The sequence below is a fragment of the Schistocerca americana genome, chromosome 1, assembly GCF_021461395.2.
Source record: "Schistocerca americana isolate TAMUIC-IGC-003095 chromosome 1, iqSchAmer2.1, whole genome shotgun sequence".
NCBI classification, from domain to species: domain Eukaryota; kingdom Metazoa; phylum Arthropoda; class Insecta; order Orthoptera; family Acrididae; genus Schistocerca; species Schistocerca americana.
In genome coordinates, this window is record NC_060119.1 from 1248122776 (window position 1) to 1248149092 (window position 26317).

The 26317-nt window shown below is 43.8% G+C and overlaps 1 protein-coding gene across 1 annotated transcript in view; it reads left to right on the forward strand.

Annotated features, from left to right (window-relative positions):
- Window positions 1-26317, forward strand: part of LOC124598566 (Down syndrome cell adhesion molecule-like protein Dscam2) — a 366134-nt gene that overhangs the window by 290552 nt on the left and 49265 nt on the right. The window contains exons 24-26 of the mRNA XM_047136009.1: window positions 6537-6687; window positions 15039-15215; window positions 20230-20418. Of these exons, the coding sequence (XP_046991965.1) occupies window positions 6537-6687; window positions 15039-15215; window positions 20230-20418 (517 nt within the window). The remainder of the gene's footprint in view (window positions 1-6536; window positions 6688-15038; window positions 15216-20229; window positions 20419-26317) is intronic.

The window sequence follows — 26317 nt, forward strand, 5'->3', positions numbered from 1 at the left end:
TACGGTCGCAGGTTCGAATCCTTCCTCGGGCATGGATGTGTGTGATGTCCTTAGATTAGTTAGGTTTAAGTAGTTCTAAGTTCTAGGGGACTGATAACCTTAGATGTTAAGTCCCATAGTGCTCAGAGCAATTTGAACCTATAAAATACGTCATATGAATGAGCAGTGGCTGTTCCGTTTGACATGTCTGAAAGAACGGACGCCACGCAGAATCTGGGACTGCGGATAAGTGGGGCTCGGTGAGAATGTTTGTCGGTCGTTAGACGTGCCGAGATAGTCCACGCAGATGCGATTAACACTTTGACCCGGGTGGTGCAGTGGTTAATGCACTTCCCTAGTAGCAAGAGATCCTGAGCTTCAACCCCTGCAGATTCTGTTATGATACATTAACTGTAAGTAGAAGATGGAAGGAGAAGAAACGAAAGGGATTAATGACGTCAGCTACAATAGGACATTACATGGAATCACAGGAGACGAGTGAAAATGTGTGCCGGATCGGGATTCAAGCCCAGGATCTACTGCTTACTAGGCAGGTGCGTTAACCACCGCACCACCCGGGACAGAGTGTTTATCGTCTCTTCGTGGACTATCTCGGCACATCTCACGACCGTCCAACATTCTCACCGAGCACCACCTATCGGCAGTCCCTGTCCACTTCCTCCATGCTCGCTGCTCTGGGATTGGCTGGTTCAAATGGCTCTGAGCACTATGGGACTCAACTGCTGTGGTCATCAGTCCCCTAGAACTTAGAACTACTTAAACCTAACTAACCTAAGGACATCACACACACCCATGCCCGAGGCAGGATTCGAACCTGCGACCGTAGCAGCAGCGCGGCTCCGGACTGGAGCGCCTAGAACCGCACGGCCACCACGGCCGGTTGCTCTGGGATTCCCGCAGGACGTCGGATATACTCTGGCATCTGCACTGAAGAAGGTGGACCCATTGTCCATTTAGGCGGGTCAGTTATATGAACGCATGGTGTCTGTTCTTTCGGGCATGTCCAAAACGTATCTTGTCGTTATGGGTGCAGAGGAGTAAAGGGTACAGGCGTTTGGAGCGTGAGAGGTGCTTCATACAAGCTGCTGGAGCATAGGGCGTGGGGGTAGTGGTGCTCGTGACTGGATGCTGATGTGAGACAAATATGAAATGTATGCAAACTGCATTTGAATCTTACCCCCACAAATGAAGAGCGGGGGCACGCAGGCCGGGGGTGCTTCATGCAAAATTTGCTAAAGTACAAGGGGAGTGTGGGGACTCTCCCTCCTTGACCTTGATACGTGAGGTTCCCGCTATTGCCTTGGAGATAAGGAATTGCTGATCCTGCTACCAGCAAAATACAACAAATGCAACTGTCTCAACTGTAGTATGATACCACAGATAAAAATGCGCTATCAGATAATGAGTCACCGTTTTTCCCCAGAACATACACTGCCAACCTACTGATACTAACTAGAATAATGGAATAATGTCACGCAAGACTCTCATCACAAGAAACCTAAACAGCTAAACGCTAACCTCTCACACAAATTCCCAGGACGTGCACGTGAAAACAATACTGTCCAATAAATAAATGTGTGACTAGGGCCCCCCATCGGGTAGAACGTACGCCGGGTGCAAGTCTTTCGATTTGACGCCACTTCGGCGACTTGCGCGTCGATGCGGATGAAATAACTATGATTAGGACGACATAACACCCAGTCCCTGAGAGGAGAAAATCTCTGACGTACTCGGCAATCGAACCCGGGCCCTTAGGATTGACGTTCTGTCGCGCTGACCACTCAGCTACCGCGGGTGGACGTGCTGCCCCAAGTGACCTCCATAATTCTGTCAGCACAAGTGCCGGAGTCCACCCCCATGAGTCAGTGGTCAGTATGTAGCGCTGGTATGAGGAAGACCCAGGTTCGAGTCGTGGCACTGCCAGACACTCTTCGTTCATTCGTGGACTGATATGGGAAGTGCTCAGCCACTACTAGATTTTCGTCGCTAAGGTCGACAGTTGTGACTAGGTGAATGGTTGTATGCACTGACTGTCTCAGCCGCCACGCTGTCACCAAGACAACTGACGAGGCACCGTAAATGGTGAAGTTTCCTGTAGAGGACATAATTTTGAATCATGGACTATGTGCAATGATCTATGAGCACGAAAATTGTTTCATAGAAGTTTGGTATCAGAAGATGGAAAAATATATCGCCTTAGTTCTTTCACAGCCCAATAAACGGAACCTGTGTCCTTCATGCAATTTCCATAAAGCATCAGTTTACTCTGAAGACTTGAGTGAAATATAGAAGAAGACACAGGAACGTAGCTGGCACACCGCCTTTCGAGGCTGTGTTTGTCTGTAGCTATCCCACAGCCCCGAAAATGAGTCACGCAGTGGCCTCTAAATACTTGGGGAAATCAGTCATTTATACAAAAGTGGGTAACAATCTATAAATTCGGTAAAAACCGTGAATGATTTTGCGGAACATGGCCGATTTGGTAAATTGAATCCAAAAGTGTAAAAGATGATTACTAAGCTTTTCGTGAAAGCCATTCTTCACATTACATCAAGCGAAAGCAAAATTCACTTTTTAAACAGCAGTTAACACAAATTTGACACATTTGGAGGTCTCTTCCAAATGAGTCGGCGAAAATTTGGTTTCAGATATGCCTCGGACACGCCAAGGATTATCGACGCTGCCGGTGACTGGGACGTATTGTTAATTGTAATTGCATTTTTCTTTTGTTCGTATATGATGTCTATATACGTTTTAGTTTGTTGTCAGATACGTTTTTCTACTGATCAACCCGACCACGGTCTTTTTTAACAGACTGTACTTACCACACACAGACGGATTACCGCGTGGGACATCTTATTAGACGTAGGCAGATATCTTTTTGTCTCCATTGGCGTCGAATACAGAGACTGTACCTTGGACGCCAGAGCTAATGGACGTGAACAATTAACAATTATAGTGTCAAACACTGACTTGTAAGCCACAGCGCAGGCGACCTAGTACTGATTTGCACAGGTGTGTGCAAAGTAGGGCTATCATAAAAATCATTAAATTTCTACTTTTGTCACTACCGAATACTTCTTTCCTTGTTAGACATTAACTACAAATACGAGGCTGATGATCTCACAACACGAAGACAAAAACTCACAGACTTAGTGCACGGCCATAGTATGAAGCCGAACCACTACCCCGAGGCGCAGATCGATGATAGTCTTCCAATTTCTACATCCACTATATAGGAATAAGCTACTTAGGAGAAACCACACTGAAGCAGTCCTCAACAAGAGTCTAGCAACAATTAATCCAACGCGCTCCTGAGCGCCCTGTGGCAGTCAAACATCTAATTCAAATTGATCACAAGTTTGAAGAAGTGTCCAGGCAAAGATTTCACCCACAAATATTAGAGATATGTGGCTTGGTGTCATCATCGAAATCCACCCAAACCATCCTAAGAAATGTAAAACAAACTGACGCCTCAGCTTCATGCGAAGTATGTACAGTTGAAGCGAACATGGGACACACATATCTAGAGAAGAAAACGATTAGTATTTAGATCTGGCTAAGAAAAAAGCTCTCTATTATCAAGAAAACTGTTATGGATTGGCAAGACAGCCAACCCACTATGAGAGGAAGCCGAAAGGCACGCGTTTTAGCTCACGCAGGCTGGCGTGAGGTCTGGAACAGGACAAGGAAATGAGACTAGCAAAAAAGGACGTAGGTGTGGAATACTTAACTCTAATCCATAAATGGTGAACATCGCTCTTGACGGTACATGTTTTACAGCATCAATAGTAACTGGTAATGGTGCCTTGCTAGGTCGTAGCAAATGACGTAGCTGAAGGCTATGCTAACTATCGTCTCGGCAAATGAGAGCGTAATTTGTCAGTGAACCATCGCTAGCAAAGTCGGCTGTACAACTGGGGCGAGTGCTACGAAGTCTCTCTAGACCTGCCGTGTGGCGGCGCTCGGTCTGCAATCACTGATAGTAGCGACACGCGGGTCCGACGTATACTAACGGACCGCGGCCGATTTAAAGGCTACCACCTAGCAAGTGTGGTGTCTGGCGGTGACACCACAAAAACCACCGTAAATAAGATAAACGTTCACCTGGTTTTGTGACCAGATTGAAAATTTTTCGCTGACGCTAAACACGATGTGCTTGGTTGGTTTGTTCGACACTTGGCATTTTTCCCGCCATCTCAGGGGCACTGATGCTCAAATGGTTCAAATGGCTCTGAGCACTATGGGACTTATCAGCTGTGGTCATCAGTCCCCTAGAACATAGAACTACTTAAACCTAACTAACCTAAGGACATCACACACATCCATGCCCGAGGCAGGATTCGAACCTGCGACCGTAGCGGTCACGCGGTTCCAGACTGAAGCGCCTAGAACCGCACGGCCACAACGGGTCGGCGGCACTAATGTAAGGAATTTACAAAGTATTTGTCATTTCAACATCGGAGCTTTCAATCTAATCTAGGAATCAGATTTGCACAGTCAGTGTAAAATTATCTGTGTGTAAATCACGAGATAGGTTAAGAAAGGAAAATGACCGTAGAGAATATGCGTTAGTCAGTTACATAATCAACTGATGGAATATCACATTTGAGAAAATCTGTTTTATTTACAAAGAAAAAGACTGAAAATGGAGACTGATTTGAGACTACATACGCAAGTACGTCAGAGAGAAATCACTGCCTGGTGTAAATTTGTGTTTGTTTATTTTAATTTTTATTTGATTATTATTGTTATTATTATTATTATTGTATCTGTTTTAAGTGTAAGGGAAGGAAATAATATGTTTTGTATATGGATTAATAGACATAAAAACTTGTAAAAGCTTATAGTTTTTATATCAGGTCAATAAAAGCTTTAATTAAAAAAGCAAGAAGGCTGAATCATCTGTGCAGATTTTAAAAAAGATACAAGTAACGTGAATATCTACGATACGATCACGGTGCCTCGTCACAGTGAATATGAGGACTTGAGAACACGACAAGAACCACCACCTCTGCCAAACAAAGGGATGCGGACCAGATCCAGATCCGGGAGGGGGGGGGGGGGGGTGGCGGGGAGCCATTCAGTACGTTGTACATGGTTGGTCGTTGTGTATTAGCTATAATCGCAGGGTGGTGATGTCTGGGTCGTATGTTCAGTTTCCACCTCCAGTGATTATATTTTGATTTTTGGAAGGCCCTAGTGCTTACTTAACGAGTACTGGAACTTACCACAACTTTCTATGTCTGTATAAATTTGAGCACCCTCTGATGATGCAGGCAGTTGAGTTCTGCCTTTATGGTTAACAAATGTATTTTCAGTGTGAAGTGTTTGTTGTTGACAACTCTACTCTTGCAGCTGCTATTTGTTTCCTGATTCTGCCTTGCAATTTATCACTTTTTTAAAATTAATTCAAGAAGTAAGACTATAAACTCTGAAACGAAGGTGAAAATAACGGAAGACCTTTGTTTGAAAATTGGAAGTTTTGCCTTCTCTGCGAACGAGTGTGTAACACACGGTGTGTCGGCTGTAGTCGGCAGAACAGTGATTCATGGTTCCACTTTCCTCACAACTAATCAGCATAAGTTGTTCACGCATTAAGTGCGGCTAAGAAATGATGTATATGCAAACAATACAAAATAAAGTCATTTTAATAACAATGTAATTACAGTAGATTATATAGTTCTATTTGTTGTAAGGTGTGTAGTCTAGTAGAATTTTTTTAAAAGATTCATGTTCGCCATGGCTGTACATCTATTCCAGTACCCAGTATTGCAGTTTCGAACTTTTGGTCGTTTTCAGGTAGCTGCAGGTGCTAAAATCAAAGCATTAACCAATGTTAATAAAGGGAACAAAAATGATACGAATCTCTACGGCTCGTGTTACTATTTGTCATATATCATAACGATATGTGACGGATGTGATGCTATCCGTCGCATAACGATACTATATATAACAAAGGTTCACATGAACCATATATACTTATATTGTTTCTATTGTTTTTATTAACGTTGACTACTGCTGTAGTTTTAGCAGCTGTAACCGCTTAAAAACGATGAAAAGGTCGAAATTGCAGTACAGATATTGTAAAAAATATTCATGGTGAATTTGAAGTTGGACAATCAATGGACAGCCCACGACTTAATGAGTATTAATAACGGATATGAAGTATTTCAAAAAACAATAATTTATGCTGCGGACCGCTAAAGATGTCAAAATGTTGCTAAATGTATTAGTATAGGAAAGAAAAGAAAGCCAGTTCCAAAAGACAAGTAAAACTGTTCCTATTTTGTTGCATAATTTTTTTTTTGTAATGAAATTGTTTAATGCTATTATTCCACTAGTGAAGTAATCTATCACTTGAGGAAATGCAAATCGTTCTTTTCACTGGTATCTATTACTTCTTTCTGTTCTATACTCCATTCTAGCGTGTACGTCTGTAAGTTACAGATACACCCATATGTGATCGATCGGCTTACTCCACACGCTTCTTACTGTATATCTAAGCTTTTTCTTGTATTTTTCCATTTTTCCAGACGAGTAGTTTCCGAGTCGGTCCCACATCAAGCTCACTTGAAATTCGAGGACTAAAGGAACTGGAGCCATATGAGTCGTGGGTCACAGCCTCTACTATTGTAGGAGAAGGAGAGAGAACCAAGTCAATCACACAGGCACCCAATTCAAGAGGTAAGGCTGGCACGACAACACTACTAGCGAGAGGTGATTTTCAACTATTAATCGAGTCAACGTTTCCAGTGTAAAAGATAGCAGAGGAATTTCGAACTTTAAAGCTGGGTTGTAGGACAGTCATTGTCACAATATATGTAGAGAACTGCTCTAGTCACGGTATGAAGCCCACAGCTTGAACAAAAAAAAAAAGGGATAATCTGAGATCAGTTCTTATTTTATATGCTGAGAATCACACATAGGCACACAAATACATACTCTGTATATAAATTTAAAAAAGGAAATAAAGATACACAGAATGTTTCAGATAACTGATGTAGAGTACAATGTAACTTCTCTGTTGTGTGACACAAGACAATACATGGAAAGGAGAGTGAGATGGAACGAAATGACACGTAGGCAGTCAGTAACATTAACATGTAACACACTCTTCCTAGAAGATCGGGATTCCTGGTTTCGACCTGAGGTAGAACGAATTACTAAGGATGCCCTTACAGCATGGAGAGTTCCCAAGTCAACTTGACAGGATAGATATCAGAAATTCTCCAAATAGTTCGCAAGATTTAGGACCAAAAGACGCTTTGAATCACATATTCAGCAACATCACCACTGACCTAGCATCATGAGATGTAACAACCTCCAGCAGCATCATGAGCATGACTGTACCATACAGTGGACTGTTACAGGGTGATAGTGCCTTATTTATCTATTCCTCTGTCTGTACCTACAAAAATTTATTTTAAGAATGACTAAACCAGAGGTTGTACAGAGTTTCATGGAGAGCATATGAAACAATTGACAGGAATGGGGGAAAGAAATACAGTAGAAGAAGAATGGGTAGCTCTGAGGGATGAAGTAGTGAAGGCAGCAGAGGATCAAGTAGGCAAAAAATTGGAGGGTTAATAGAAATCCTTCGATAACAGAAGAAATATTGAATTGAATTGATGAAAGGAGAAAATATAAAAATGCAGTAAATGAAGCAGGCAAAAAGGAAGACAAACATCTCAAAAATAAGATCGACAGGAAGTGCAAAAAAGAAGGGCTGGCTAGAGGACAAATGTAAGGATGTAGAGGCTTATCTCACTAGGGGTAAGATACACTCCTGGAAATGGAAAAAAGAACACATTGACACCGGTGTGTCAGACCCACCATACTTGCTCCGGACACTGCGAGAGGGCTGTACAAGCAATGATCACACGCACGGCACAGCGGACACACCAGGAACCGCGGTGTTGGCCGTCGAATGGCGCTAGCTGCGCAGCATTTGTGCACCGCCGAAGTCAGTGTCAGCCAGTTTGCCGTGGCATACGGAGCTCCATCGCAGTCTTTAACACTAGTAGCATGCCGCGACAGCGTGGACGTGAACCGTATGTGCAGTTGACGGACTTTGAGCGAGGGCGTATAGTGGGCATGCGGGAGGCCGGGTGGACGTACCGCCGAATTGCTCAACACGTGGGGCGTGAGGTCTCCACAGTACATCGATGTTGTCGCCAGTGGTCGGCGGAAGGTACACGTGCCCGTCGACCTGGGACCGGACCGCAGCGACGCACGGATGCACGCCAAGACCGTAGGATCCTATGCAGTGCCATAGGGGACCGCACCGCCACTTCCCAGCAAATTAGGGACACTGTTGCTCCTGGGGTATCGGCGAGGACCATTCGCAACCGTCTCCATGAAGCTGGGCTACGGTCCCTCACACCGTTAGGCCGTCTTCCGCTCACGCCCCAACATCGTGCAGCCCGCCTCCAGTGGTGTCGCGACAGGCGTGAATGGAGGGACAAATGGAGACGTGTCGTCTTCAGCGATGAGAGTCGCTTCTGCCTTGGTGCCAATGATGGTCGTATGCGTGTTTGGCGCCGTGCAGGTGAGCGCCACAATCAGGACTGCATACGACCGAGGCACACAGGGCCAACACCCGGCATCATGGTGTGGGGAGCGATCTCCTACACTGGCCGTACACCACTGGTGATCGTCGAGGGGACACTGAATAGTGCACGGTACATCCAAACCGTCATCGAACCCATCGTTCTACCATTCCTAGACCGGCAAGGGAACTTGCTGTTCCAACAGGACAATGCACGTCCGCATGTATCCCGTGCCACCCAACGTGCTCTAGAAGGTGTAAGTCAACTACCCTGGCCAGCAAGATCTCCGGATCTGTCCCCCATTGAGCATGTTTGGGACTGGATGAAGCGTCGTCTCACATGGTCTGCACGTCCAGCACGAACGCTGGTCCAACTGAGGCGCCAGGTGGAAATGACATGGCAAGCCGTTCCACAGGACTACATCCAGCATCTCTACGATCGTCTCCATGGGAGAATAGCAGCCTGCATTGCTGCGAAAGGTGGATATACACTGTACTAGTGCCGACATTGTGCATGCTCTGTTGCCTGTGTCTATGTGCCTGTGGGTCTGTCAGTGTGATCATGTGATGTATCTGACCCCAGGAATGTGTCAATAAAGTTTCCCCTTCCTGGGACAATGAATTCACGGTGTTCTTATTTCAATTTCCAGGAGTGTAGATACTGCCTACAGGAAAATTAAAGAGACCTTTGGAGAAAAGAGAATCACTTGCATGAATATCAAGAGCTCAGATGGAAGCCCAGTTCTAAGCAAAGAAGGGAAAGCAGAAAGATGGAAGGAGTATATAGAGGGCCTATACAAGGACAATGTACATGAGGACAATATTATGGAAATGGAAGAGGATTTAGATGAAGATGAAATGGGAGATACGATACTACGTGAAGAGTTTGACAGAGCACTGAAAGACCTGAGTCGAAACAAGGCCCCGGGAGTAGACAACATTCCATTAGAACTACTGACGGCCTTGGGGGAGCCAGTCATGACAAATCTCTACCATCTGGTGAGCAAGATGTATGAGACAGGCGAAATACCCTCAGACTTCAAGAAGAATATAATAATTCCAATCCCAAAGAAAGCAGGGGTTGACAGATGTGAAAATTACCAAACTATCAGTTTAATAAGTCACGGATGCAAAATACTAATGCGAATTCTTTACAGACGAATGGAAAAACTGGTAGAAGCCGACCTCGGGGAAGATCAGTTTGGATTCCGTAAAAATATTGGAACACATGAGGCAATACTGACCCTACGACTTATCCTAGAAGCTAGATTAAGGAAAGGCAAACCTACATTTCTAGCATTTGTAGACTTAGAGAAATCTTTTGACAATGTTGACTGGAATACTCTCTTTCAAATTCTGAAGGTGGCAGGGGCAAAATACAGGGAGCGAAAGGCTATTTACAATTTGTACAGAAACCAGATGGCAGTTATAAGAGTCGAGGGACATGAAAGGGTAGCAGTGGTTGGGAAGGGAGTGAGGCAGGGTTGTAGCCTCTCGCCGATGTTATTCAATCTGTATATTGAGCAAGCAGTGAAGGAAACAAAAGAAAAATTGGGAGTAGGTATTAAAATCCAAGGAGAAGAAATAAAAACTTTGAGGTTCACCGATGACATTGTAATTCTGTCAGAGACAGCAAAGGACTTGGAAGAGCAGTTGAACGGAATGGACAGTGTCATGAAAGAAGGGTATAAGATGAACATCAACAAAATCAAAACGAGGATAATGGAATGTAGTCGAATGAAATCGGGTGATGCTGAGGGAATTAGATTAGGAAATGAGACACTTAAGGTAGTAAAGGAGTTTTGCTATTTGGGGAGCAAAATAACTGATGATGGTCGAAGTATTTGTATGGAGCGTAGCCATGTATGGAAGTGAAACATGGATGATAACTAGTTTGGACAAGAAGAGAATAGAAGCTTTCGAAATGTGGTGCTACAGAAGAATGCTGAAGATTAGATGGGTAGATCATATAACTAATGAGGAGGTATTGAAATGGATTGGGGAGAAGAGACGTTTGTGGCACAACTTGATTAGAAGAAGGGATCGGTTGGTAGGACATGTTCTGAGGCATCAAGGGATCACAATTTTAGCATTGAAGGGCAGTGTGTAGGGTAAAAATCGTAGAGGGAGACCAAGAGATGAATACACTAAACAGATTCAGAAGGATGTAGGCTGCAGTAGGTAGTGGGAGATGAAGAAGCAGGACTGAAGACCACAACAACAACAATGATGTGTACCACTTAAGTTGTACGAGGCTCAGTGCACGATATAACCAGCAAATGGGAATATATAGGGTGATTCACCTATCCCTAGCGATGGCTTTTATGCAACCTGCAACACCTTCAAAAACCACATGAGATAATTTCGTATTTTCTCCCTTGCCTTTTTCATACTTAACAATGCTTGCAACGTCAAACCGATAGTACCTTCTCTATGCGGCGCGCAGCACGTCGTATTCCTCACAATCATGTTCTCGCAACTCTCAGACTGCGACTGAATGCACAGAGGCTTTGATTGTTACTGTGTTCAGCTGATTATAAGGCGTTTGACGACAAAGTTTGAAAAGATGATATTTATGTAGATATCATATATTTCCACAACTTCTGTCTACAGCTTCCTATCGATGTCAGTAAATTTACTAAAGCTGACAGTTGCAGTACGACAACTTTTTAGTTTATCTCATCCTAGTTACACTCTGGTCTTGTCAGTAGAAGTCAATAGATATCGTGTCTTTTCTCGTTGCTGCCTGCACTTAACGATATAAGCATATAACTGTCTGTGGCAGTTAGGTATGATATATACGCCAACTGCGATACTAATAATGTATACAAAAAATTAAAACTAGAAATCGGTGAAAATATTGAAGAAATTGGATGCCCGCTCATATATTACTCCAAATAAATAAGAAACTGCATCTGAATGATTAAATGACTCAAAAACTATTTAATAATTTCACTGCATACGCTGACAGGACAGAAAAGCTAAAATATTTCTGTCAGTTTGTTGCTGCGGAATATAATACTCTGTTTCCACAATCTAAAACGAGAAGGATGTTATTGTGCCAGCTATTGAACGTAATATAAAGTTATCTGATGCTTTAAAATATTTTTTTATCAGGAGAAAAAGCACCCAAAATTCTACTTGATTTTTACACAAATTCTCTCACTGAAGTATACCTTTGGTTTCGTGATAGGCAGTATACCACTTCCCACTTCCAAGTATTGAAAATTGATACATTATTAGTACCACTATTGGTGGACGTATCATGTCCCACCGCCAGAATGAAACGGTGTGAAAATAGGCAGTGGAATAATTGAAAACAGAAAATATTAATTTAAATTACACATTTTTAGTTTTCCAAAACACCACAGTAGAAACTGTGAAATTCAATCTCCATATTGGAAGAACAAAACACCTCCCAAGAAATGTGAATTGTAGTTTATAAATTCGAAACAGAATTTCACGAGCAATATAGAGACTAATATCACATGTGAAAGTACCGTTTTTCCATACCAGTCCACAACGGTAACGTAGAAAGAACATTTTCTTTGAAGGAAGTACAGTGGATAGATGAGATATCGATAATGTTGAAAGCATTCCTCTATGATTGGAATATTAATCCATTTTGGTTCTTCCAGCTTTCATGTTTATTTATTAAATTTTAATGCCTATTAGAAATGCATAGTACAAATAAAATGATAAATACAGATTACAAACAAAAGGAACAAAAACTCAGGTTTATTTCTGTGATATTGTAGTTAGGATGTGAAGTAACTGAGATTATTTTGTGCTCATTGTTTTTGTTCTTAAACATATATAACTTACAAAGTCACAAATATAATTCTCATATATGTTCATACATACATATGTATTGATTTTGTTAGCATTTTTCGTCTTTATTCTTAATAAACGTATGTTACTGTCTGAGATACGTTTGTTTTTTTTTCATTGTGTTCCGATTTGACAACCGAAAAATCGGACTTTCCCTGTTGAATGACCAAGAGATGTGGCATTCCTATCCAGATAGCATGTTTGCTGTGGTACCCATTCTCCCGACGTTTGAAATGTTATAGTTCCAAAGCGAAGTGGTAGCAAAAACTCCACTGTTGAACGTGAGCTGTGCAGGCGACAGTTGTCTCAACCAAGCACACTGTTGCACCATACATCATATTGGCGACAGGTGTTTGCTCATTTGTTTGTACTTGAACAGTATGATGCAGTGGCACAGTAGTAACGTGTATTTCCTGTTGTAAACCAATAGAAAAGTCTTTTCTCGTAGGCAGAAGATAAGAGCATGAGTGGAGGGGAACTCACGTACTTCTCCGGGTCAATTTAAAATCCTCTTTTGTTCCCTTTTTGCAGAGAATTTTTGCGCCCTTGGTGGGGGCCTGTCTCGCCATGGGTACGGTCCTGTATGTTAGGCCCAGAGTTGTAAAACTATCTTTGGCTGCCATAGACCATAAGTAAGCATAAACTACAGTACTTTTCTTTAGCAGCTTTCGTTAACTGTCATACCCGCAATAGCTGTAAGATGGTTGTGTTGCATACCTAACAGGCGTTTCCTCATGATGTCTGCTTTCCTTCCGTACGCGATCTGTGTCTTACTAGATTCCCCTAAAAACCAGAAGTGGTCAACTGTCTGGTAACTGAGTGAGAATATCCGCCTGTCTGTTAAATGAGAATAAAACAGTATTTATAGCGAAACTGAAATTGTCAATGTTTAATTCAGGTTGATTTGTGACGTGAAGCAGACGGATGTTGTAGTAAAAATAAATGAAACAATACAGATTTATCATATAGCACTAGAAAAATTCATTTCCTAACTACAAAGGTAAAAAAGCGCAAAACAAAAATATATCAAATGTCGCTTCAGTAGAATCAAATTTCCACGCTGCAGCGGAGTGTGCGCTGATATGAAACTTTCTGGAAGATTAAAACTGTGTGCCGGACCGGGACTCGAACCCAGGACCTTTGCCTTTCGTGGGCAAGTGCTCTACGACCTCCTGCGAGAGGTTCTGTAAAGTTTAAAAGGTAGGAGATGTGGTACCAGGCGGAAGTAAAGCTGTGAGGTCGTAAGTCGTGCTTGGGTGCCTCAGATGGTAGAGCACTTGTCCGCGAAAGGGAAAGGTCTTGAGCTTGAGTGTCAGTACAGGAAGTTTTAATCTGTCAGGAAGTTTCGTCGCTTCAATACTTCCTCGAACTTACATGTAGTCTTTCTGTTGTTCGGAAACAACTTTCAATAATAACAGGAAACACTTGCCTTTGATCATGTTGAAGAACGTTTTATTGAGTGCAAAATATCAACTATAATTATATATTTTTTTATGTTCGCGCGTGTAAACTGGACTTGCACCAAAAGTAATTGCTTCGGTTACATGAAAGTGCAGAAGTTACGCGATCATCCAATTTTCATTATTTATAAAACGCAATTTATATTCTGTAAGGATATGCAATACACAATGGAAGAACACTGAATGTTGTGCAGTTCTAATTATGTGCAAAACTAACAACCAAAGAAACCAAGAAACAAATAGAAGTTGTCGGCTGCCATTTTCTCTCCTACACTTTCATTTACGTTTCTTTCCCCGCCAGGTCTACCAATACTGCCGGTAATCCCACCACTTACTAATCATTCATATGGTGTACCAAAACAACCGAACCATAGTTTTGGTAGAGCACAACTCTAGTTAGGCGCAAAGAGTGTAAAGAATTAGGCTGTCTCAGCCATGTATTATACAATTGTTCATAAGTAAATTAGGTCGCCTGGCCGAGCAGACGAAGCCGGTGGCTTTCCTAACAGATGAAATTACAGATATCAGTGGCTTGGCAACATATTTGTCTATTGAAATGCATGATGCTTTGACTACTTGCCAACGTGTCGATGCTGTACTTGTTGGATTTCACGATGGTTACAAAGCTGCTGCAGGTCATGAATTTTGACAAACTAATACGTGACCAAGACACTGATTCCTGTAATTTAATATTTATAATGTCTATTGCAACAGTTAATTTCACAAAGTAAAAAGAAACATTTTATAAATATTGTTTCCTAAAGTAATGAGCCTGTTAAGTAATTTAGTGATGCCTGGAGAACATGAAAGCCAAATGTACCCTGGAAGCAAGGTTTTGCTCACCGATGAGCCTTCCGCAGAGAGAAGAACTTTCTTTCGACGCATTCCAGTTGCTACAGAGGAAAGCCGTAAATGAAAGTCGTAAATGAGAAACTCAGAATAAAGCAGAATTATTTCCAGCTTTTAAGCGTATATCAGGGGCTACAGTGGGAAGTCGTAAATGACAAACTCAGGATAACGTAGAGTTATTTCCAACTTTTTAGCGTATTTCAAGGGACTAGTCTTAACGGAGGAAACCGAGTATAACGTAGAGTTATTTCCAGCATTTCTGCTCAAAGTTTGCCATTCTCTTTGAAAAATGAAAGACAAAAAAAATACAGATACTTTTAAACTGTTGTTTATGTTTCCATTTTCAGCTCCGGCGCGCATTGCGTCCTTTTCTCAAGTTCTACGCGAAGCCCTGGACGCCAGTGTGACGCTGGAGTGTACGGCAGTGGGAAACCCCACCCCAAACGTGTCGTGGCAACACAGGAAGGAGAACCTCAAAGCCGACCCCAGATTCAGCATCTCACAGAGCTCTCTTCTCATCACCAGTAAGTCATCTAATTGCGAGTGTTGCTCCATGACACTTTTGTTACATTGTGATTCTTGAGTTTCTCCCGGTGTATTTGATAATCAAAATATCCACGGGTGTGCTGCCGGTCTATACGTTTGCTCGATTTACTCTTGAGTAACCCAATCGAGGAAACGTATAGTTGTAACGACCACGGCGGACAGAGCCATCACACCGACGTCATCTCAGACGCCGTCGCAATCTGTTCCACCGCGCGACCGTGGCGCGGGGCGCGGACGGCGGAGGGAGCTCGCCGCGGGCGGAGGGTATTTAAATCGGCCGCCGCCGCGACCGAACCGAGTTCCCTCTGAGCAGCCATACCGTACGGATCTACGTGTCGGCACGTTCACAGGAGCTCAGTCCGTCAGTTCACCTGATGATGGCGACATGTATGATCGCCGAAATATTGTGCCCGTTGGACACTTGGACACTATAGACCGGCAGCACACCCGTGGATATTTTGACTTTTGTTACATAGTTTGTTCGCTCTTCCTCTTTTTTTTCTAGTATATCCCTGCGAGAGGCTCTCGTATGCCACTCTACACGGTGAGCAAGAAACTGAAGTTACCGATGTAAACACTGACGTGACAAAAGTCATGAGATACATCCTAATATCGTGTCGATCGAATGTTCAAATGTGTGTAAAATCTTACGGGGCTTAACTGCTAAGGTCATCAGTCCCTAAGCTTACACACTACTTAACCTAAATTATCCTAAGGACAAACACACACACCCATGCCCGAGGGAGGACTCGAACCTCCGCCGGGACCAGCCGCACAGTCCATGACTCGTATCGAACCTCCTTTTGCCCATCGCAGTACAGCAAATCGACGTCACGTGGACTCAATAAGTCGTTGGAAATGTGTAGAAATACTGAACCATGCTGCCTCTATAGCCCCCCATAATTGTGAAAATGTTGCCGGTGCAGTATCTTGTGCACGAACAGACCTTTCGATTCTGTCCCATATATCTTCGATGGAATTCATATCGGGAAATCCAGTTGGCCAAACCATTCGCTCGAACTGTCAGTATATTCTTCAAACCAATCGCGAACAATTGTGGCTCGCTGACATGACATCGTTGTTTGCAAATATGAAGTCCATGAGTGCCTGAAATTGGTCTCCACGTAGCCGAACGTAATCATCTCTTGTCAATGATCCGTTCAGTTGGACCAGAGGACCCAGTCCATTCCGTGCAAAGACAGCCGACGCCCTTACGGAGGCACCACCAGCTTGCACAGTGCTTTGTTGACAGCTTAGGTCACAGACTTCGTGGGGTCCGCGCCATACTCGAAGCCTACCATCAGCTCTCACCAACTGAAATCGGGTCTCATCTGACCAGGCCACAGCTTTCCGGTCGTCTAGCGTCCAGTCGATATAGTAACGGGCCCAGGAGAGGCACTCGTGTCGGTCGTCTCCTGCCATAGCCCATTAATGCCAAATTTCGCCCCGCTGTCCTAACGGATACGTTCGTCGTACGTCGCACAGTGATTTCTACGACTGTGTTCACGCAGTGATGCTTGTCTATTAGCACTCACAACCCTACGTATGCACCGCTGCTATCGGTCGTTAAGTGGAGTTCAAAAATGGTTCAAATGGCTCTGAGCACTATGGGACTTAATTTCTGAAGTCATCAGTCCCCTAGAACTTAGAACTACTTAAACCTAACTACCCTAAGGACATCACACACATCCATGCGCGAGGCAGGATTCGAACCTGCGACTGTAGCGGTCGCGCAGTTCCAGACTCTAGCACCTACTATACATCGCTGCTATCGGTCGTTAAGTGGAGTTCAAAAATGCTTCAAATGGCTCTGAGCACTATGGGACTTAATTTCTGAGGTCATCAGTCCCCTAGAACTTAGAACTACTTAAACCTAACTAACCTAAGGACATCACACACATCCATGCGCGAGGCAGGATTCGAACCTGCGACCGTAGCGGTCGCGCAGTTCCAGACTCTAGCGCCTAGTATGCACCGCTGCTATCGGTCGTTAAGTGGAGTTCAAAAATGCTTCAAATGGCTCTGAGCACTATGGGACTTATTTTCTGAGGTCATCAGTCCCCTAGAACTTAGAACTACTTAAACCTAACTAACCTAAGGACATCACACACATCCATGCGCGAGGCAGGATTCGAACCTGCGACCGTAGCGGTCGCGCAGTTCCAGATTCTAGCGCCTAGTATGCACCGCTGCTATAGGTCGTTAAGTGGAGTTCAAAAATGCTTCAAATGGCTCTGAGCACTATGTGACTTAATTTCTGAGGTCATCAGTCCCCTAGATCTTATAACTACTTAAACCTAACTAACCTAAAGACATCACACACATCCATGCGCGAGGCAGGATTCGATCCTGCGACCGTAGCGGTCGCGCAGTTCCAGACTCTAGCGCTTAGTATGCACCGCTGCTATCGGTCGTTAAGTGGAGTTCAAGAATGCTTCAAATGGCTCTGAGCACTATGGGACTTAATATCTGAGGTCATCAGTCCCCTAGAACTTAGAACTACTTAAACCTAACTAACCTAAGGACATCACACACACGCATGCCCGAGGGAGGATTCGAACCTGCGACCGTAGCGGTCGCGCAGTTCCAGACTCTAGCGCCTAGTACCGCTCGGCCACCCCTGCCGGCGTTAAGTGGAGTCCGTCGGCCACTGCGTTGTCCGTGGTGAGAAGTAATGCCTGAAATTTGATATTCTCGGCACAGTATTTCCACTGTGGGAGGCAAAATAATGAAATCGCAAAAGATTTCCGAAATGGAATGTCCCGTGCGTTTAGTTCCAACTACTGTTCTGCGTTCAAAGTCTGTTATCTGCCGTCGTGCAGCCATAATCAGGTCGGGAACGTTTTCATATGAATCGTCTGAGCCCAAATGACAGCTCCGTGAATGCACTACCCATGGAATACCACCATATGGTTGGTGAAATCGTCACCGAACCGTCGCCATGTATCACTCTTGGGACGTAAACTCGACGAGAAATTTGAAACAGCGTGAAACGATTAATCCGACCAAACGACTTTACTCCATTGCTCCATAGTCCAGAATTTCGTGTCACAGGCATTTGCATCACTTTTGAGAGACTTTTGAATTCAAGGCTTACTTACAGTTTCCTCCTTATGGAGCTCACTTGGCTTTGTTTTGGTGCTTAAAATATTCGCGAGTGCGCCATCTAGTTCTGCTGTGATGTTACCAGCTCGCGTCTTCTTATTTTTCGTCACAATCCTCTTTAATGACCGTCCGTCATGATTACTTAACACACCCTTCCATCCACGTTGTGACTTAGCGGATGATGCTTTTCCGCATGCCTGTATGCTGTATAAAACTTCGACAATATGCTCTTGGAGCATCAAATACTTCGGCTACCTTAGTTACAGAGGCACTCACAATGAAAAGACCAACAATTTGCCCACGTAGGTGCGGAAATAACAAAAGTGTATACAAGGCAAAGACAGAGATTGAAGGAACGTTATGTGAACGCTATGTATTTTCGTACGTATCTGCTGGGTGAGTATTCGTCGTTGGCCATAAATCTGACATGACGAATTGTCAGCAGCTGCTCTATACTGCTCACAACTCAAGTTCATGGAAGACCCTTAATAACTCAAACAGAGACTGTCACAAGTTGGCTAGCGTGACAAACACATATTTCTAAGATGAAACTATGAGACTCCCGGCTAAGCAGCGAGTTGCACAACGAAATGGTGGAAATCATGTGTACTTGTGTCACTGCCTTACTACAGTAAGGACATTAGTGTTTGTTGACACGTAAAGTTTTGTTTATTCTACCAAAAACTACCATGTACATTGTATCTGTTGTGGACTGGCAAGACAGCCAATCCACAGTGACGGGCAACCGAAAGGCACGCGCTTAAACTCACGCAGGCTGGCGTGAGCTATGAAACAGGATACGTAATTAATGCTATAAAGAAAAGTACGTAGCTGCTGGAATACTTAACTTTAATCCACAATTGGTGAACATTGGTCTTGTTACTGTACATGCTTCATGAGATACATAGCAAAGGATAAATGGCGCCTTGCTAGGTCGTAGCAATTGACTTAGCTGAAGGCTATGCTAACTATCTTCTCGGCAATTGAGAGCGTAATTCTCAGTGAACCTTTCCTAGCAAAGTCGGCTGTACAACTGGGGCGAGTGCTAGTACGTCTCTCTAGACCTGCCGTGTGGTGGCGCTAGGTCTGCTATCACTGACAGTGGCGACACGCGGGTCCGACGTATACTAGCGGACCGCGGCCGATTTAAAGGCTACCACCTAGCAAGTGTGGTGTCTGGCGGTGACACCACAGTATCATTAGAAATCGCCAGAGGCAATGCACTACTTGTTAAACATCCTTCTAACTGGACATTATGAGCACTCGACAACCGAATATTAAATAATAATTCTATACGAAGAGAGGTCATATCAAGACCTGCAGACTGTATATGACAATCACATAGCTCCATTTGCAAATTCAGCTGACAACACTAACATTTGTGACGATCTATCGAATCACACATACTTGGACGTACAGTAAACACTAGTGCTGTTGATATTTGTATGGTTTTATGTTGGGTTTGAAAAAACTTTCAGAATTATCTTGCTATGTTATTCTCGAAACGGCACAGCAGGACTTAACTTCTCTGAAGTTCTGCTACTCGTCATGCATTTTCCTTTCAAACATTCTAAAAATTATTGTGTTGGTACACTTTTATTATGCTATGAACATTATTGCTAGTCTTCAAGGCAGCTTTAAACTTTACCCTAGCAAATTCCTTTGCAAGCAGTCCATATAAACAATAAATGGTAACGCATTTGTCAGAAATGTTCACTACAAAAAGACAATTGGCTTTCATTGGTTACGAGTTCTTTTGTTGCAGTTGATGTTACTTTTTCACTCTCTTCCTCTAAATGTTAACGTAAATACTTTTTTATTTTCATTTTATCATGCGCCCAAGTGTCGATGTGAGATTAACGTATTGCTTCCTATCCACTTTTTCAGAGCTGAAGAAAGAGTACGAAGGAAACTACTCTTGTATTGCAAAAAATCTGTTTGGAGAAGACAGAATAAACTACAAGATCATTGTAATTTTGCCTCCTGAAGCTCCTTTACTTGAAGTTCTGGGTTCAGACCATCACAGTATTAAATTGCAATGGACAGCTCGTATGGATGGAGGTGCACCCATTTTAGGTACGTACTTCTTCAAATGAATGTATACAGGTGATAAATTATAACGTTGAAAGGTCACCTTTCCCTCAGAAAGTAATTGTAATGTAAGAATGTGTAGTTGTTCGAATGCAGATACAGACACCAGATTAGACAACAATTCAAAAAATGATTAAAAGTGCGCCCACCTTGGTACCTGCGGAGTCAACGTGGTTGGATGCCAGCCGAAAGGTCCCGTGTTCAATTTCCGACCGGGTTGGTGGTATTCTTCGTTCGAGGAATGGGTGTTTTGTTATCCTCATCAGCACTTCATGATCGCCAACACGCAAGTCGCCTAAAAGAAGTCAACTAAGAGGATCTGCACCAGGCGGTGACGGGAGCGCCACACGAAAGAGAGATTAAGACATATTAAATCCTCTTCTTCAGATAAATAAACACCTGTGTATTCTTTAATAGATCAGAATTAGCCATAATTACACCACCCATAACAATAAAGTCAAATACATTACATACAAGTAACGATTCTTCTTTAAACGCCTGTTCTCCAAAATTTGCAGCATTTCATTGAGATATGATTGATGGCGCCACATTCCACGTTTTGTTAGTAAGAAGAGTTTTGTAAGGGATAGCCTGCAGAAAATATTGTATCTAGATAGCCTAGTAAATATTAAACCAAAAATCAAAGTAAATGTTTCAAACATCCTTTCACAGAGGAAGAATCTATGCTGTACCAGAGTAAAGTTTAACGAGATAGTAATTAAAGTCAGTAGCATTAAAAAACAACTGAAACTTAACAATGCTGCTAACCGATACGAAACAACCCTTTTATTTCGCGAACGATTATACATATCGAAACGCGATTTTCGGCAAATGTTAGAGCGTCGAGGTTCACGAATATTTTTGTTTGGTCAATGTTTTTAGCTCTGGATCATCTGAGATATTTAAGTAAGTATGTATTTTTTAAGTGGAAGCGTATACTTATTTATAACTGCAGTCGATAGCTGTTGAGAAGACAACCACAGCGATAAAGCGTTTGTAAATGTTGATTTTGAAACCTGTGGCAAAAATATCGAGAAATGTAATAGAATTGGAGAGCACGGCGATCGGAATTGGCATTAGCGCTGCAAACTCTGCCAAGTAGTCGTCTCAGACGAGGCTACGTTGTTGTATACCGTAAGGTAGGCCTGCGCTGCTAGAATAAAACTTTGCTTGCCCTTGAACCAACTTACGACCTAGACGCAAGTTCACCTGCTAATTTTGTGTATGAAAATATCTTTATCCTTTATTTAAGCATATGTCCAAACTGTTGACCAAGGGCTGAAAGGCACATTTGCAGTCGCCGTTCGAAAGAACGATGGACACTTGTAATTACAGCGGATAATATGGTAGAGCATGTACTAGAGGTTCGATGACACATATCGTTTTGTGTAGTTGCGGCTTCGTCATAGACTGCATCTTTGAGTGCTCGACAAAGAAAGAAATCAAGAGGAGTCAAACTGGGGGACCTCGGAGACTATTTGAAAGCGCAATTTCGTCCTATCCAACGTTTAAAAAAGTTCTCATTCAGTATTTGCGTTGCAACACGGGACGAGTGAGCTCGACGGCTGCCGTGATTTAAACACTTACTATGGCGAATATCAAGTGGTACCTCTTCTACACTCATACTCATAAATTAAGGATAATTGCAGAATGTGGTGCCACACAACGTGACACTACACAAAACTGGGGCTAATATTACTGGCACATAGAGAACACACACGACACATGCCTGTAAGTCCACGGTATTGGTGGCAAGTTGAGAAAACCGTCCCGAGACACATGTACTACAAAACGCCACTGTTTCCAGTGCATGTACCCCGACATAAGTATAGGATATAATCACCATGAACACGTACACAGGATGCACAACGGGTTGGCATACTCTGGATCACGTGGTCGAACAGCTGCTGGGGTATAGTCTCCCATTCTTGTACCAGTACCTGTCGGAGCTCCTGAAGTGTCGTAGGGGTTTGAAGACGTGCAGCGGTACTTCGACCGAGAGCATCCCAGACGTGCTCGATGGGGTTCAGGTCTGGAGAATAGGCAGGCCACTCCATTCGCCTGATATCTTCTGTTTCAAGGTACTCCTCCACGATGGCAGCTCAGTGTGGCCGTGCGTTATCATCCATCAGGAGGAAGGTGGGACCCACTGCACCCCTGAAAAGATGGACATACTGGTGCAAAATGACGTCACGATACACCTGACCTGTTACAGTTCCTCTGTCAAAGACATGCAGTAGTGTAAGTGCACCAATCATAATCCCACCCCGCACCATCGAACCACGACCTCCATACAGGTCCCTTTCAAGTACATTAAGGTGTTGGTATCTGGTCGCTGGTTCACGCCAGATGAAAACCTGGCGAGAATCACTGTTCACACTATACCTGGACTCGTCCGTGAACATAATCTGGGACCACTGTTCCAGTGACCACGTACTGTGTTCTTGACACCAGGCTTTACGGGCTCTCCTGCAACCAGGGGTCAGTGGAATGCACCTTGCAGGTCTCCGGGCGAATAAACCATGTCTGTTCAGTCGTCTATAGACTGTGTGTCCGGAGACAATTGTTCCAGTTGCTGCGGTAAGGTCCCGCGCAAGGCTACCTGCAGTACTCCGTGGCCGCCTGCGGGCACTGATGGTGAGATATCGGTCTTCTTGTGGTGTTGTACACTGTGTACGTCCCTTACTGTAGCGCCTGGACACGTTTCCTGTCTGCTGGAATCGTTGCCATAATCTTGAGATCACACCTTGTGGCACGCGGATGGCCCGTGCTACGACCTGCTGTGTTTCAAATGGTTCAAATGGCTCTGAGCACTATGGGACTCAACTGCTGAGGTCATTAGTCCCCTAGAACTTAGAACTAGTTAAACCTAACTAACCTAAGGACATCACAAACATCCATGCCCGAGGCAGGATTCGAACCTGCGACCGTAGCGGTCTTGCGGTTCCAGACTGCAGCGCCTTTAACCGCACGGCCCTGCTGTGTTTGACCAGCCTCCAGTCGCTCTAGTATTCTACACCTTATAACGTCATCAATATGTGCTCTTTGAGCCAATTTGAACACACAATCACCATTAGGACGCCTGAAAACGTCTGCACACTTACTCGCTGCCCCGTACCCCGACATGCACCAACACACCTCTGCGTGTGTGTCCTGCTGCCAGCGCCACCATGCGACGACCGCAGGTCAAATGCGCCGCATGGTCATACCCCGAGGTGCTTTAAATCCGCAAATCGCCCAGCAGAGTGTTGTTTCACCACGTATCAGCATTATCCTTAATTTATGAGCATGAGTGTAGAAGAATGAGCAGAAAGTTCGTCAAGAAGTGTACGTCCAAATGTCCATTTATAGCGCCTGAGATGAAGTAAGGTCCCACAATGTAATTTCTTTCGATGTCGCACCATACGTTTACTCTCCACGCTGATGTTGCACTTGACGAAGCCAGTGTGGACTGTAGGCTGCCCAGCAGTGCATGATGTACAAATTTACCTTAACGTGGTTATTACACGTTACTCCGTCGGTAAAGAGCACAAGCTGGAAAAACGTCGGGTCGTCTCTCATTTGCTGAAGGGCAGACCGACAAATTCTGTACGACGTTCAAAATCACTGTCGATGAGTGCCTGATCTAGTGACAGATGATAGGGAAAGAAATTCTGTCGATGCAAGATGCGAATGACACTCGTGTGGCTGATTCCACATTCCTCGGCAGTATGTCTCGTACCACTGTCCGGATTGGCTAGCGTCGTAGCCAGAACGGCTTTTTCGTATTCTCTGTCAATTGCAGTCTTCTTTCTTGTCCCTTTTTTTACGTTCAAGTAGACTGTCCGCACTAACGACTTAATAATTCGTGCAATTTCCTGGCGCGTCGGACAATGGTGATCCAGATAGAGAGCCCCCTATACCGTTGTTTTTTACGGCATTTCTTCTACATTCATCATATAAAAGTAGTATACTCAACTTCTTCCCGTTGGTGTACATATCTGCAAGAACGAATTTTGAAGCTGATATGAGCGGCCTACATTGCAAACAAGTAAACAGGCGAAGTCCGTAGCTCGTGGTCGTGCGGTAGCGTTCTCGCTTCCTACGCCCGGGTTCCCGGGTTCGATTCCCGGCGGGGCCAGGGATTTTCTCTGCCTCGTGATGACTGGGTGTTGTGTGCCGTCCTTAGGTTAGTTAGGTTTAAGTAGTTCTAAGTTCTAGGGGACTGATGACCATAGATGTTAAGTCCCATAGTGCTCAGAGCCATTTGAACCATTTTAAACAGGCGAATGTGTGGACATTCTGAAACAGCGCAGCGCGAGAGCTCTGCTTGACGGTGCTTGCCCCGCTAATGGCGCTATCAAACACTATTATACCTCTCGATTTTTTACGACAGGTTTCAACGTCAACATTAACAAACGCTGTATCACTGTAACTGTCTTCTCAAGAGTTATAGAATACAGTTATAAAAAGTGTACGGTTCAGGTTGAAAAAGCTTCCATATCTCCGTTGATATCAGCGCTAAAAACATTAACCAAACAAAAACAAAATACCCATCCATCGACGCTGTAATGTTTCGTACTCATCCGAGGAATTTTGCATGATGCGAAAGAAGTGGCAGATGAAATTTTAGCGTTTCTGTAAGACGAGTCAGTGGAATGTGTCGTGTCGTATATGCGCGACAGTGCGAACGATGTACATGAGCAGTATAGCGATGACGACATCTGCTTAAAACGTGAAAGTGTTACTCAAACAGGCGTCGAGCCATACGTTTCGTCATCTTTGACGGACAGGGAGCCACAATTGCCGTCTCCAGCGAAACGAAGTAAAGTAAATTTCAAGCATCTTTTACAGAAGCTCGAAATTTTGCGCGGATTTCAATGTGAGATGCTTATAATAGTTTCCACAACGAAACTTTCTCTCGAAACTTGGCAGAAAACCCAAAGAGATTCTGGTCGTATGTGAAGTATGTTAGCGGCAAGAAACTAGCAATGCCTTCTCTGCATGACAGCAATGGAAATACTATCGAAGACAGTGCTGCCAAAGCAGAGGTATTAAACATAGCCTTCCGAAATGCCTTCACAAAAGAAGACGAAATAAATATTCCAAAATTCGAATGAAGAACAGCTGCCAACATGAGTAACGTAGAAGTAAATATCCTCGGAGTAGTGAATCACTTAATAAAAGCAGGTCTTCTGGTCCAGAGCATCCTGATGCATTAGCTCCATACTTGACAATTATATACGAGGGCTGTCCAGAAAGAAAGTTCCGATCGGTCGCGAAATGGAAACCACTGGGAAAATCAGGTAAACCTTTGCACAGTGCACAGTGTTGTCAGTGTCTCTAGTACGGCCGTCGATCGTGTCGCGTCGCTCTTTTCAGTTTTGAGTGAACAGTGATCACGTAAGATGCGTAGGGAATAGCGTCTCCCGGCACGTATAACGGCCAGGTTAGAGATGTCGCCTGTGTCATGCAGCCCACATCACACAACTGTCGAGCAGTTCCTTCTTCATGCCAATTCTCGGCCGCACACTGCAGGGGCTATGAAGGCGCTCCTGCACCGTTTCCGATGAGAAGTTTTTGATCACTCACAATACAGTCCGTAATTGGCTCCCCCTGAGTCTCATCTCTGCTCACGAGAACCGCTGGCTATGAAGACAATATTTTTTCACAGACAACGAGCTGCAGACCAGTGCAGATAACTGGCCGAAAGCACAGGCGGCTGCTTTCTATGATGTGGATAGTGGAAAGTTGATACACCACTACGATAAAACTCGAAGTCGGAGCGGCGACTATCTAGAAAAGTAGGTGGATGGTGTACATAACTGTTGCAAATAAAACGTTTCAGATTTTAACCGTGGTTTTCATTTCGCGACCGATCGGAACTTACTTTATGGACAACGCT